The 12,950-nt window shown below is 41.2% G+C and overlaps 1 protein-coding gene across 2 annotated transcripts in view; it reads right to left on the bottom strand.

Annotated features, from left to right (window-relative positions):
• Positions 1 to 12,950, bottom strand: part of ATF6 (activating transcription factor 6) — a 77,575-nt gene that overhangs the window by 57,384 nt on the left and 7,241 nt on the right. For both annotated transcript variants that reach the window (XM_017815894.1, XM_017815895.1), the window contains exons 8-9: positions 7,827 to 8,012; positions 7,317 to 7,408 (exon numbers count right to left, since the gene is read on the bottom strand). In XM_017815894.1, the coding sequence (XP_017671383.1) occupies positions 7,317 to 7,408; positions 7,827 to 8,012 (278 nt within the window). The remainder of the gene's footprint in view (positions 1 to 7,316; positions 7,409 to 7,826; positions 8,013 to 12,950) is intronic.

Here is a 12,950-nt window from a genome sequence, read left to right as displayed (position 1 = left end):
GTATGAGTTGGGATGTTTCCAACAAGCTAAAGTTGACATTGCAAGGAGACACCAACCAAAGACCTTGTCCTCTTCCTAACCGACTCCAGACAAGGCTGCCACAGTGCCAGACACTCTCTGGAAAGTATTTCTTGTTTCTTATTCCCGATGAGTGCACCATCTGCCAAGAGCAAGGCTCTACCTTCCCCTGCCGGGCTGCTCCAGATCTACCCTCTCCAAGCACTGGGCTGGAAAGAGGAAGATGAGGAAAGTAACACAAAGTGGAGGAATGATCTCTGTGTTTTTTGTTGTGTTGTGCATGCTTTAAAAAGCAATTTATTTTTAATAAAGCTGCTGGAAAAGAAAGGAAGAAAGCAAATACTGACACCCAGAGCACTTCTCTTCTGCTTGGAAAACTCTATACCATTATCTGGAAGTGGGCTGGCCTTTGTTGCCAAAGCTTGTGGCTGTGATCAGCAAAGGAAGGAGGAATGAATCACTTCCTCCTCCTGCAGCTGTAGTTTGTAAAAAAACTTAAAGTATCCAATTTTATTCAAGCATCAACCCATCACAAGAGGTATTGAAAGGTCTGGAACCTGGACCTGAGTCCAATTTACTCAGCTTGTCCTTTTCCTCTCGACTCCTCTCTCTCTCTTCAAGGAGAAACTACAATACAAGGCTAAAGGTGTGCTACAGAAACAGTTTTCTAACTGTGGGCCACCTGCAACACAAATGTACACTCAGCACTGAAACATATTCTTTCAGTGTCACAAACATTAAACTAAGTTTCCCATATTACAAGTGTTCAGAGTCGCAAATGCCTTCCGACGTTTCTGCTGTTTTTGCGAAAACACTCAAAGGGCTCTGTATTTCCTTGGCAGCCAGAAGACATGGAGCTGGCTACACATGGCACTGTTTCATGCCTCTTGCACTCATTAACAGTTTTCTCTTCACATTTCACCAGTTCCTCTCTGCTAGTGTGTAAGAAATTAATAGCCCTCTGCCTGTCATCATTTGTATGTAAGTCTGTTAGCATACTTCAGGTATACATCACATTTAAGCCTATCAACCTCCTGAAGACATATGGAAGGCTAAAGAGGCTTGCAAAAAGCAGAGAAACAATCCTTTTATATCTTTCACAAAGTGTAAAAAATCCCAGGATTGGGTGAAGTGAGAATAAGAAACTGACTCTCTGGTTCTCTGCTACCAGAACATCTTTTGGAGATGTTTCAAGTAGCCACTGCAAATTTAGACAACACCATCCCACCTGCAGCTGAAGGAAATCATGGACCACTAGCACAATGTTTAATGCTCACAGTTCAGCACCTCTCCCAGATCAGGCTTGGCTGGAAGGCAGCAAAGGCCAGGCAAGGAACCTGGCTGGAGGGTTCTTCCTCCATTACATTGCAAGCCATTGGAGGTTCCAACTAATCTGCCCCACTTCACACTGGAATGGAGGGAGGAAGGAGCACACACACAATTGGGAAAGAACTGGTAACGCAACAAAATAATATAAGGCAAAAATAATGCTGTGTTTCAGTTGCCAGTCACTGCCCTTCATTTTGGGCAGGTGCCAGACACGTGGCTTTAGTCTACTTAGCCCACGTTATTCAAGAGGACATTTGGGGTGTTTTCAAACACACCACGACGCTGCTTGATCTCGTGACTGATCTCACCTGCCAGGGCAGCACAGGGGTGAGCTCCAGACCTTGGCCCAGGAGCAGCTGCTGGGGGTGGGATCTGCAGTGACAAACCTGAGCACACAACACGCAGCTCCAACACCTCTGTAGCAACACAACTCTTACTGCACGTGATGTTATGGTAAGGAGATCAGCTCCTTTGCCCACACAGCAAATGCTCCCTTTGAGGGAACTATGGCATTATTTCTCTAACTTTCCAACATCCCACCACCAAGGTATCCCTGGGCTCCTGCTTGCCACAAGACGGGTCTGTTTCTTTAATCAAGGAGTCCAGCATAAAGGCTCAAACAAGAGAAAACTTGCACAAAAACACTGCTGAATGCACCAGACCTCAGAATAATCCTGCTCTCCCACACACCAACTCAAGATTGCTCAGCCTGTGTAAGAGCACTTACACTTGTGTAAGACTACAGTGACACCGATATAGGTGTGCTCAATCGGTGCTGTTGGCAGCTGAAATTGCTCGTGCTCCAAAACCTCACCAGGCTACATTAGTACTGACTAGCAGCCTGCAGACTAGGTAGGATGCTAATCTCAGTTCTGGTGGAAGACTTGTGTTTTGATTACTTCATCCTTACAAGCAGCAGGTTGTGGCAGCATGCAGCTGAACAATCCTTGGGCAATTTCCTCATTTTTAGTAAAAGATGATTAATCTTACCACTTCTGGTTTTGGTGTGGTTTTTTTTTTTCCTGTTTGTGCTACCAATTTAAGGAATGAGACACACCCCGAAGTCTTTCATGAATCAAAAAATCGCTGCTTCTTCATTTGCTGTAGTCCATGACAACAGCAGATAAATGACATTTCTCAGCTGGCCAGGCCAGTGTCTTTATTTGCAGATTGGTCACTGGATCTAAATTTTTAATAGATTATTCAATTTCCAGGATAGTCCTGGAAAGCAGAGGAAAACCCATGAGAACACCCTAGAGAGGAGCTGCAATGAAGTTTCTGTAAAAGGCCAGCCATTCTAGCGCAGCTGCTTTAGGTCAACAGGACACAGGAGGTTTTGAAGCAGCAGCAGCAGCTTTACTGAGCTCCATCAATCACCATCTCAGTCATCCTCCACCACAAATACAGCTTAAGAAATTTTCTTTACACCATCAAGTCTGTTTTTCAGTTTGAAAGAGGTTCCAATCATACAGAGGTGGCAAACTTGTAAGATAACAAAAAAGCAATAAAAATAAAAAAAAAAATAAAATATCACACCACCCTCTCAAACCTCCTGTTCCAATCTCTTTGCAAATTTGCCTTTCCTCTCTCCAACTTCATATTTTATTTTGTTTTCTGTCCACTAAATATCTGAAATGGTACTTAGGACACATTCTGGCTGGCTGACATCTTAATTAATGCTCTAAGACTACTGCTAGATGACAGCTACCATGTAAGCTTGAGCAGACTGATTATGGGGGGAAAAATAAGTAGTTGAACATTTTTTCATAGCCAAAAAATAATGCTAAGGTCACTAGCAAATACCTGCCTTACATGCTTTGCTGCCACTCTCCCAAGAAGAAGATATGAAGAAAAATTATCTTTTGCTTCTTCTGTGATCATTCTCCCTTCCCTGATTTTTATCTGGTTGTGTTATTTTCCTGCAAATGTTACTATCACATTTAGGATTTGCATAAAAAAAAACCAAAAACACACAAGACAATTTATATTCAAATGGGGAATAGAATCAAAATAAAAATATTCCCAAAATAAATACACAGGTTGTTTAGACTAGAACATGGGCTTGGTTTCCATTTGTTTCAGCCTTGTTTGTGCTTGTTTAACACATTTTCAGATCTGGTTACTATACAGGCAGCGTCTAACACAAATGTGGAAATTAAGCAAGGGGAAAAAAAGGCATCTAGGAACTGTAATAATTTGAAAATGTTCAGATTCCACGTAGTAAGTGGTAAAACAAAAATGCACAGCAAACTAGGTGTTTCTCAGTGCCAGAAGCCAGCTGGGAATGCGGCCGCAGTGACTGGCCTGCCTCTCACAGAAGGCACATGTGAAGGCAGGAGATCCCACAGATACCTTGCTCCAGGTGCCGTGGTTCCAGCTCCCAACCCTGCCTGTGCCAAGGTCTGTGTGCTCACTGCCTCTCGTGCAAACACCCCGGATTCCCAATTCCTGTCTTGCACCTCATGGTATGCAAGACTGGGGCAAGGGGGTGACCTCTGCAAGGAGCCGGATCAAAACATACCCTTTTCCCTTCATACACCTCACCAATCATTCTTTAATAATAATAAAAGGAGGTTTTTATACATGTTAAGTCCAAACCCAAATAATTCACAAAGATTACAGAATAGTTCACTGACACACAGATGGGAAATTCCTGGGTGCCTTTCTTTTAGTGTAAAACAAACAGATAAAATAGAAACTTACACTAATACAATTCCTGCTAAATTACTTCTGCTTTTAATAACTGAAAGTTTCTGTTTTCTATATAAAGTGTCAACAAACCCAACAGTTTAGTAACACAGTACAACCTAATGCAGTTACCACTAACTCCATACAAGCCACTTTCACATCCTCAGTTCACACTGATATTCAATTTATATTTAATTACACTTACATTCATTTCTTAGAGATAACCTGGTGCCGTGTCCAAGACTGAAGGATGTTCTTAAAAGCTTGTTGGCAACTAAGCAGACTGGATTAGACTCTTCCTCCAGTATTTTCCAACAGATTTCTTGTGTCAACAGGCCAGCTTCCCTACCAGACTTTCGGCCCCACTCCCATATTCCCAAATTCAACATTACAGATTACCCACACACATATTTGTCAGCATGAAAAAATGTGGCAGCAGAATAATTTTATCTGCTAAACTTGTTTGCCAAGGGCTGCCACATCCTGGACTGCTTCCCATAATCCTAAAACAGCAGAATAGCAGTCTTGGAGTCCTCCATGAAACATCACAAACATCTCACCACTCAAATACACAATCAACAAGACTTAAGACCAATCTAAAAAAATTATGTGTGAGCCAGTATTAGTGCAACACACATCCATTAATGCAGAAGAAAACACAGAACTAACTACACAGCCAATCATCCAGATGGGATTTTTTGTGGGATGCTGAGTGCCCATACACTGCACCTCCATCGACCCACTGCAGGCCATGGAGGGTTTGCAGGACTGTCTGTTCTTCAGCTTCACATTCCTGTCCCAAAACAATCCAACTGCTTCTCTTTCTCTTACCTGACAGAAATAGATAAGTAAAGAGAAAATCTATATATCTGACCTTCTGTTTTACTTCAAGTCTTCAAAGAATCCTATCACTTCCAGCTAAGAACCTGAGAAGCATCTCACAATAAAGATGGCTAAGGGAATTCCAAAGTCTGCTCTAGAATTTAGGGGGTGAATTTCCCATGATTTTGCCTTTTTTTTGGATGTCACTCTCCCTTTGCAATGGTTCACTGGTTTTGAATAATTATTCACTGCTAATATGCCCGAATCAAAACATCCTGAGCCTGAATGTTGGCACACCTCCACCCAGGTGTGCAAGTGAAATGATTTCCAACACAGAAGAAATGGCAACACTGTCACAAGGTTTCAGAACATATTTATCTCCAGCTGATCACTGCACAGAAATTAGGTATTCCACGGTTAGCTAACTTGGGGGAAAAGAGTACTTTTGCTGAACTATAAGCTAGCATGGATATTATAACAAAAAATTACTTCTTTCTGTAAGAAATTGCAGGTGCTGAAAAACAGCACATACACTGGAAGCTCCTCTTGTTAAGGACTAAGCAGAACAGCAATCCTGACTATCACATTTGTGGAGCTACCATTCAGTGACACCTTTATAAAAGGAAGAAAACACGTATGGGAGGAGTGAAATCTAAAGAAATGGTTTGTACAGCTCACATTCTGGGTCTTCCAAAGAGTATTGCACAATCAACATTCACATCACCTTGATAAAGTCTAGGATTTTAATTGCAGTGCAAAGCATTTATTCTGCTAGGGAGAAAAAAAAAAAAAAAAGCAAGTTTGCAAATACATTTCTCTTCACTGCCTAAATCCAGTACTGATGCAAACCACCTGGTTCAGGCACAGCAGTCACACTGGCATGCTCAGCTACTGCACTGGCCAGGAACAGCCAGACATCCAAGGATTTCTTTTTTGCTTTATCTACTTTATTAAACGTCAAACATGTCAAGAAGTTAACCCTCTCACATTTCTATAGTTACTGACTATTGCAAAGATATGAACACAAGCTGACCTTTCAGCCTCCTTTGACAGAAGTGCCTTGCCATCAAACTCAGCAGCTTACTCATTCCTGGGGGTAGAGAAGCTGCCACAGGAGCTTTAGAGCACTGTGGTAAAAGACTTCTCATCCATCTCTCCATGTTCCCAAGCCTTTTATCACTAAAAAGAGTTTCATGCATTCCATTACCTCACTGTAATGCAGAGACAACTAGAATGTCCCTCAGCTTCAGAAAGATAACTAACTCTAGTAGTTCTCACCAAGTGTCTCTCTCAAGCGAGTGGTAACATTTGAAGTGCAGATGGGATGTAAAATCAATCACTTAATCTGTGGAAGCTGATTTTTCTGCCTGGTAGTCAAAACATCATAATACAGACCCTAAATGCATTAAGAAATGGTCTACCTTATCCATATCAAAGTAAAATTATCAGCTATATTTCACTGCCTGAGATACACAGTATTTGCAATAACTGCAAATACTTCAAAAGTAATTTCAGCTTTAGCAGATTTGCTAATATTATTAAAAATACAAACATCAACATTCTAAAAATTTATCACAGTCAGAAACAAAGTCTTCCTCCATATTTATCCCATTCCATTCCTGTAGTTTGACTGGGGTTTTGAGGACAAATGGAGACACTGCTGACTGAGAATCTACTGAAACATTATCCCCTTTTGAAAAAGCAAACTGCTTCGTATAAAAACCCTTTACGTTCCAAAGTCAAATTAAATAAACAAGTATGTGCAAGAAGGACTGCTTTTTATTCTCCTTTCTTCCACAGATCTTTATTTTAAAGTGTCTCGGAAGTAATGCAGCATTTCCCTCCTGCTCTCTGGTTCCTATGCCCCACTGATAACTGTTCAAATGAGAGGTTTTTGACTACCACTTCGACTAATCAAGGAGAGGGAAAAACCTCTTCACCAAATCTAGAAGACAAGTAATGCAGGGCTCATAATAACAAGGGAGATTGCAGCTAGACACATCTAAAGGTCAGGACTGCAAAACACTGGAACATACAGAGGGATTTCCTCACTGGATACTAATGCAGCTTCAACTCATTGATACTGAAATGAGCACAGGTATAAATGACCAGATGAGCTCTCTAAGTCTGTAACTTTTTTTCCTAAAAGGATTCTAAACACAGTTCTTAATCTCTTCAGATATAAATCAAGCAGACAAACTGCTCTGGGCTGCATTGATTAACAAAATGCCAAGCCAAGAGAAATTAAAAGTACAAGATCTAGCTCTTGTTGCCAGAAGGAGTCCAAAAAAAGAACCATTATACAGATACATCTTCCCTTAACCAGGAGAAAAATAAAGGACAGAAGTCAGACTTCAAGCTCCAGTCTTTAAAACACACTGCTGCCTGTATTAATGATTCAAACAAAATTTGCAGAACAGAAAACTTGCTATGCAAAGAGGAATTTCTACGCAGCTTACCTCAATGGACCATAATTGAGCATTATAAAAGCCAGTATCACCATCACACACAGGGTCCTTCTCTTTGGAGATGATACTTTGAGCTTCTGGTTCTAGACAGGAAAAAATCAGAAGACATGCAATAGAAGAGGGGCACAGATATGCAAATGTATGTCAGAAGCTAAATACACCAAATGCTTGCTTTTTAGATTTATATTTTCCTAATTATGTATGAATACATGCCAGGACTATTTAAAAATAAAACTTTTGTTTGTATGTTATATTCAGCTTCTACCCCATCTATCTTCTCAGTGAAATCTTAAGAAGCATCATGGAGTAAAGAATTAAAAATCAACCAGGTAATGTGACAGGTGTCCTGACCCAGAGTTGGTGAAAGCCATGTCTGGAGTGGGAGGCTGGTCTAGAAATCCCCAAAGGTCTTCCAGACAACATTTCCACGATTCTGTTCTAGCACCTTCCACCTGAACAACTGTCTTGATATAAAGTCAGACTTTCATCACAATCTCTTACCTCTAATACTACTTCATCCAGCTGCCTCTTCAGTGTGCTGTTTTCTTTCTTGAGTTTCTCATTCTCCAGCAAGGCTGCCTCCAGCCTCGCCTCCAGTCCCAACATGTATTCTTTCTTCTTCTTGCGTGACTGAAAGGCCGACTCACGGTTTTTGATCATGCGCTGCTGCCGTCTCAAGACATTGACCTGAACAGACGATACACAGGCCTGTTAACAATTCACAGGTTTAAAAGTGCCTCTATTTCATGCATAATTTCTGCTTCTCCACTTTGTCAAAAGTCTGCACAGATGGTTTCTCCCGCTCTGCTTCAAATGAGCCGAAATGTTCAGCACGTGGTACACCTCTCAGTCGTAGCTCAGGGATAATGAAAAAACGGGCCCTGCACCACCTGCTTTTTCCTGCATTCTCAACCTCCTATGTATAGGGGACACAAAATGTATACTTGAGCAGCAGTTTGATCAATCAAATCACAAAGACAGAAAATACGCATCTTCAGGTCTGCAAGACAGCAAGAATGTCATTCACCTTCCCTTTACCATGCACCATTTTATAGGCTACAATCAGTCACCTCCTTTCTTAACAGGGAAGTTCTACAGTTTTACAGTCTATTCTGCATGGAAACCATTTCCACACTGATTACATCTGCTTATGTACCTTTTCCAGCTATGCTATATAGTTTTTGAGCTTTTGAATACTGTTGCTGGCCTCAGATTGCACATTCTACATGTATCAAGCACTTACATGGCAGTTTAAATGCAGTCTCCGGGTGCATCTATACTAACATTTTAATTCAGATCAGGAGAGTGGCTTTGATGCACATTTCCTGATTGTCCCACTTAATGTGCTTTGGTTCACGTGACAGAACAGTCTCTGAAAGAGCACACAAACTGGATTGCTTCAGGATGAAGTTCAACCAGCAAATATACTCCAGGAGAGCACTAGCAGACATTCAGTCTGCAAGACCAGACTGGGACAGTTCAAAGTAACCCCTCCCCATCCTCCAACAGTCCTGGTGGCTGATTTTTTTCCCAAGCAGGAACACTCCATCGTCTTTTACCACTTACTCATTCTGTGGTTTGCACTGAGTGGGATGACCCAGACTGAAAGCATCTTGCTGCTGACAAGGATAACAATGATGGATACTGCAGAACTGTACAAAACTACTTGAAATATTAAGTTTAAACACTACTCTGTTGATTTTCTCTCCCTCACAGATTAGCAACAGCAACTCTGTTTTCATTAAGAACAGAAGACTTCCATCTCATTATTAAGCTACAACTGGACGTGCCTTAATGACAATTACTCCGAAAGATAATCAAATGCTCTATCTTACACAGACCTGAATATCCTCCAGTAGCTGCCAACACACGCACTGGAGTGACCTGTACTTATCAGAGAAGGAAAGTTAAAGAAAAACAGATGAGAACTATTCCAGAAGTATTATTCTAGGGAAAAAATAACAAATCACAGAATAGTAACATTAACTCAGACAGTGTGCTCTGGTTAAGGCCTGGCTTTGTAAAGAACCTTAACCACAGCTTTCCAACTCCCTCCTTGTATATACCTGCACGCAGACAATGTGTTGCTCTAGGGCTTTGGTGTCTGCAAAAAAAAGTGGCTACAGGCTGTTTGAAGATGACATTCTTCTTCATCATGTTGCAGGCTGGTGACAAAAACTAAGAAAACACGTTACAGTGCATTAACATTCTGGGCTGCCCCCATGTTGGTCTAATTGCTTTTTAGAAAGATCATTTATTATATGTCTAGTCTGCTGCCACCAACAAAAGTCTGTGAAAGTGTAGCTGTTTGTACTTACTCCAGTATCTCTCTTTAGCAGAGTGGAGAATGAAAAGATTTTAACATATTTTCATTAACACTAAGCTTTGTCTTGAATTTTTTAAGTACTACAACATTCAACATAAAAAAAACTTCTGCAGACATATAAAAACTGGACAAAAAACCCCCATTCGGGCTAGCCAAGAACTGCAGTGTATAGAACACACCAATTTGGGGCCAGGATCACTTAAACTGTACACAGATGAAATAATAAGGAATGAGTTCATGCAGCAGCTTTGGCTCGAGTTGTGAGATATTCCAAACAAGTAGTTACACTCCTCTTTTTGAAAAGAGGTTTTGCATCATGAAGTCAAACAGAGAAGATCAAGTTGTTTACATCCACTCTTGTTTGCAGACCTGCTTAGGATTATTCATTACCGGATAGCTTTTAATTAAGTGTCTGGCAAATCAACGTGCTTCCCTGCAGAAAACATGGTGTTAGCACCAGTGCAGTGCCTGTACGCAAAGAGTACATCTGAGGTACATCTGTCGCTGTTCCAGACACTGCCAGCTACATTTCACAGGGTGTTCATCTAAACTGCCCTCCTTTGCTCACTGTTCATCTCATCCAGACTGCCCTCCTTTGCTCACTGTCCTCCAGATGCTGGAGGAACAGCAGCTCTACCCAGCCCGATTCAAGGTGCTCTGAGCAATAACTGCATTTCGGTCTATGCCACACCAGTTTCATTTTGACTCATTTCTTAAGCTTGCTTACATGAAATCCAATATTTGCATCCTTGAGTTAATTTAATTTACAATCCCTAAAAAATGTAAGGCCTTTGGTCAACATTCTAGCTCCTGTCAGGCTTTTCCTGGGAAATAAGCCTCAACTACACACCCAATCCCACCTAAATCTGATGCAGGAAATGGGAAGAGCTGAGTGAGTGAAATGGTGCAAGAATGCTTGAATGTGGAAGCAGTATAGCAATAAGCACTACACAGCTGGCCTGGCATCAAAATAAACATGCTCCCTGCTTGAGCACTTTGATAATCAGAAGAGAGAGGAACTAAGTTATAAAGTCAGCCTGCTTGAGCAATATTGCTCTGTACAAGTCCTGAACCAAGATTAAACACAGCAAACACCCCTGCTAACTTCTTTTGCAGCCTTCCACTTTTTAAGTTGTATTGTATTAATTTTCCACTCAAAATAGTAACTTCTGGTCCTCAGGAAACACAGACCATAGAGGGAAAACATATGCCTTAACATCAAACAGTAATCAGCGATGCAATTTCTGCTTCCTAGCTTTAAAAACTACACCACCACTAGCACATAAGAATGTTGTAAATATGGAGAACTGAAAGGTTCACTGCAAACCCTTGCTTTGAACAGGATTAACTAGATTCAGATTGTCCTCTATCTGCAGAGGTCTTAGGAAGAGCCATGCACTTTAGGAAAAAAGAACAAACACTGCTACCTCAATTTACTTCCAAAGAAAACTCAATTATGAGCAAAATTTAACCTCCATTCCAATGCAAGCTGTACTTTTAGCACAAGGCAGTAAGAACATCTCTCACACTCCAAAGAGTTTTCTGTACAAACATTGGGAAAGTTAATGAAGAGCTGAAAGTACAAATCATTTCAAGTTTGCATTGGCTGGCTTCTTAATTCGGCTTACAAAAGCTGCTGTCTTTAGTGATGCATCTCAAATGCAGGAATGCAAAACCTGTACAAGTTTTTTGTCTCTTCTTATGGAAGTTCTGGGTTTTCTTGAGTTTATTTCATATGAATATTACACAATGTACAGCAGAGAAAAAATGTTTCAATAGAAATCCACATCTATGCTGAAGGAATTTTTCATAATCTAATTTTTTCTAGATTTTGAAATGTTTTTCAAGATAACTGGGAGGCAGAATTAAAACCTTTCTCACTACGAAGTGGAAACATGAGAGACATGAGAGAAAGGCCCTATAAGGACACAAACCGAATTACTTCACATACCTACAGTTTATGCCCTCATATCATTTAACTGCAACAGGAAAGGCAATCTGTTTCTTTTCATTAAGAGCCTCTTTCCTTCAACCGGAAGAGTGGCTTGCTTAGGCAGCGTTTCTTTTGTTCAACTTCCCAGTGGAAGGTTGTTTCCCAGTGAGGAGTGACTGCACAGAAAGCCTGGCACTTCCCCACGGCTGGCAGGCTGCACAAACGTGTGCCACCAGGACATGCACCACGAGGGGCCTCACGCCAACGGCTTGCTATCGGCCCATCTCAGTATAACCCACTGCGAGGGCTGAGTGTTAAGCCAACAGTTTATCCCTCCTAAGCCCAAAAGAAAGTCCTGCAGTGTTTCTCTTTATCCCGCAACATCTGCTCAGATTAGCAAACAAAAACACCTGTTACAGAGCTCAAATGACAGCTACATCTGTGCAGCTCTGAGCCCACATATGGCGTCTGAGGCAGCCGCGAGATGTTTTAACCCTGCTGGCGCCAGCTGAATCCCAAAACATTTGTCCCTTCTCAAAGCCCTTTTTCACAGTATGTGCCAAAGAGCATTTGCAACTGTTCCTTCATGTTTCAGCAAACACAGGTACAATGTGCAGTATTTCACAAGCCCTAAAACTGCTGCCGTAAAACAGCTTTGGGTGGAAATACCCCTGCAACCATCCTTCGAAACAAACAGCTGATCATTACCCGGCTACACATTTGACTAGTGACTGTCACGGGTGTGTACATCAAGTAAAATGACAGTAAGTGGGTTTTGTCAATTAACCCTTATATTCAGACAATGGCAAGGTGCCATGTTAGTCCTGGTTACAGGGAATTGCAAATCAAATGACTGCTGACAGGTCTCTTCTTTGCTATACAAAGTTTGTCTTTGTATAGCAGGCAAATACCATTTAAAAATGCAGTGCTCTTAACTGTCTCCTGTCAGAACTTTGTTAGCTTCTCGTGAATTCAATATCAAGTTTTCATTGCACTCTGTCTCCTGAATTATTTGTAGCACGTTATTTTTCATTATAAAACGCAGCCCCCACACAAATACAATTAGTGAGGAAAATTTAATATCAAGCATGAGTGGCAATTCTCAGACATGAGGAAACTGTACAGCAACATCCCTCCAAAGAAGCTGAAGGCACATGCCTTTGACATAGAGTGACCTGCACTGCTAATAAGCTAATACAGCAAAACTCCATGTGAATGGACACCAGTGTTTTCTCCCGTACACTGAAAGACGTGATAGGACCCTCAGCTCACAATGGCTTTCAGAATATGACACTGAAGAACAACACTCAGAGTTTAAAAGCCACAATCAAGAAGCTTTGGTACTTTTCGCAACTACAAAATGCAA

The sequence above is a fragment of the Lepidothrix coronata genome, unplaced genomic scaffold (assembly GCF_001604755.1).
Source record: "Lepidothrix coronata isolate B3197 unplaced genomic scaffold, Lepidothrix_coronata-1.0 Scaffold52, whole genome shotgun sequence".
NCBI lineage: Eukaryota > Metazoa > Chordata > Aves > Passeriformes > Pipridae > Lepidothrix > Lepidothrix coronata.
Note: the sequence above shows the minus strand (reverse complement) of the source record. Positions and strands in the feature narration are given on the sequence as shown.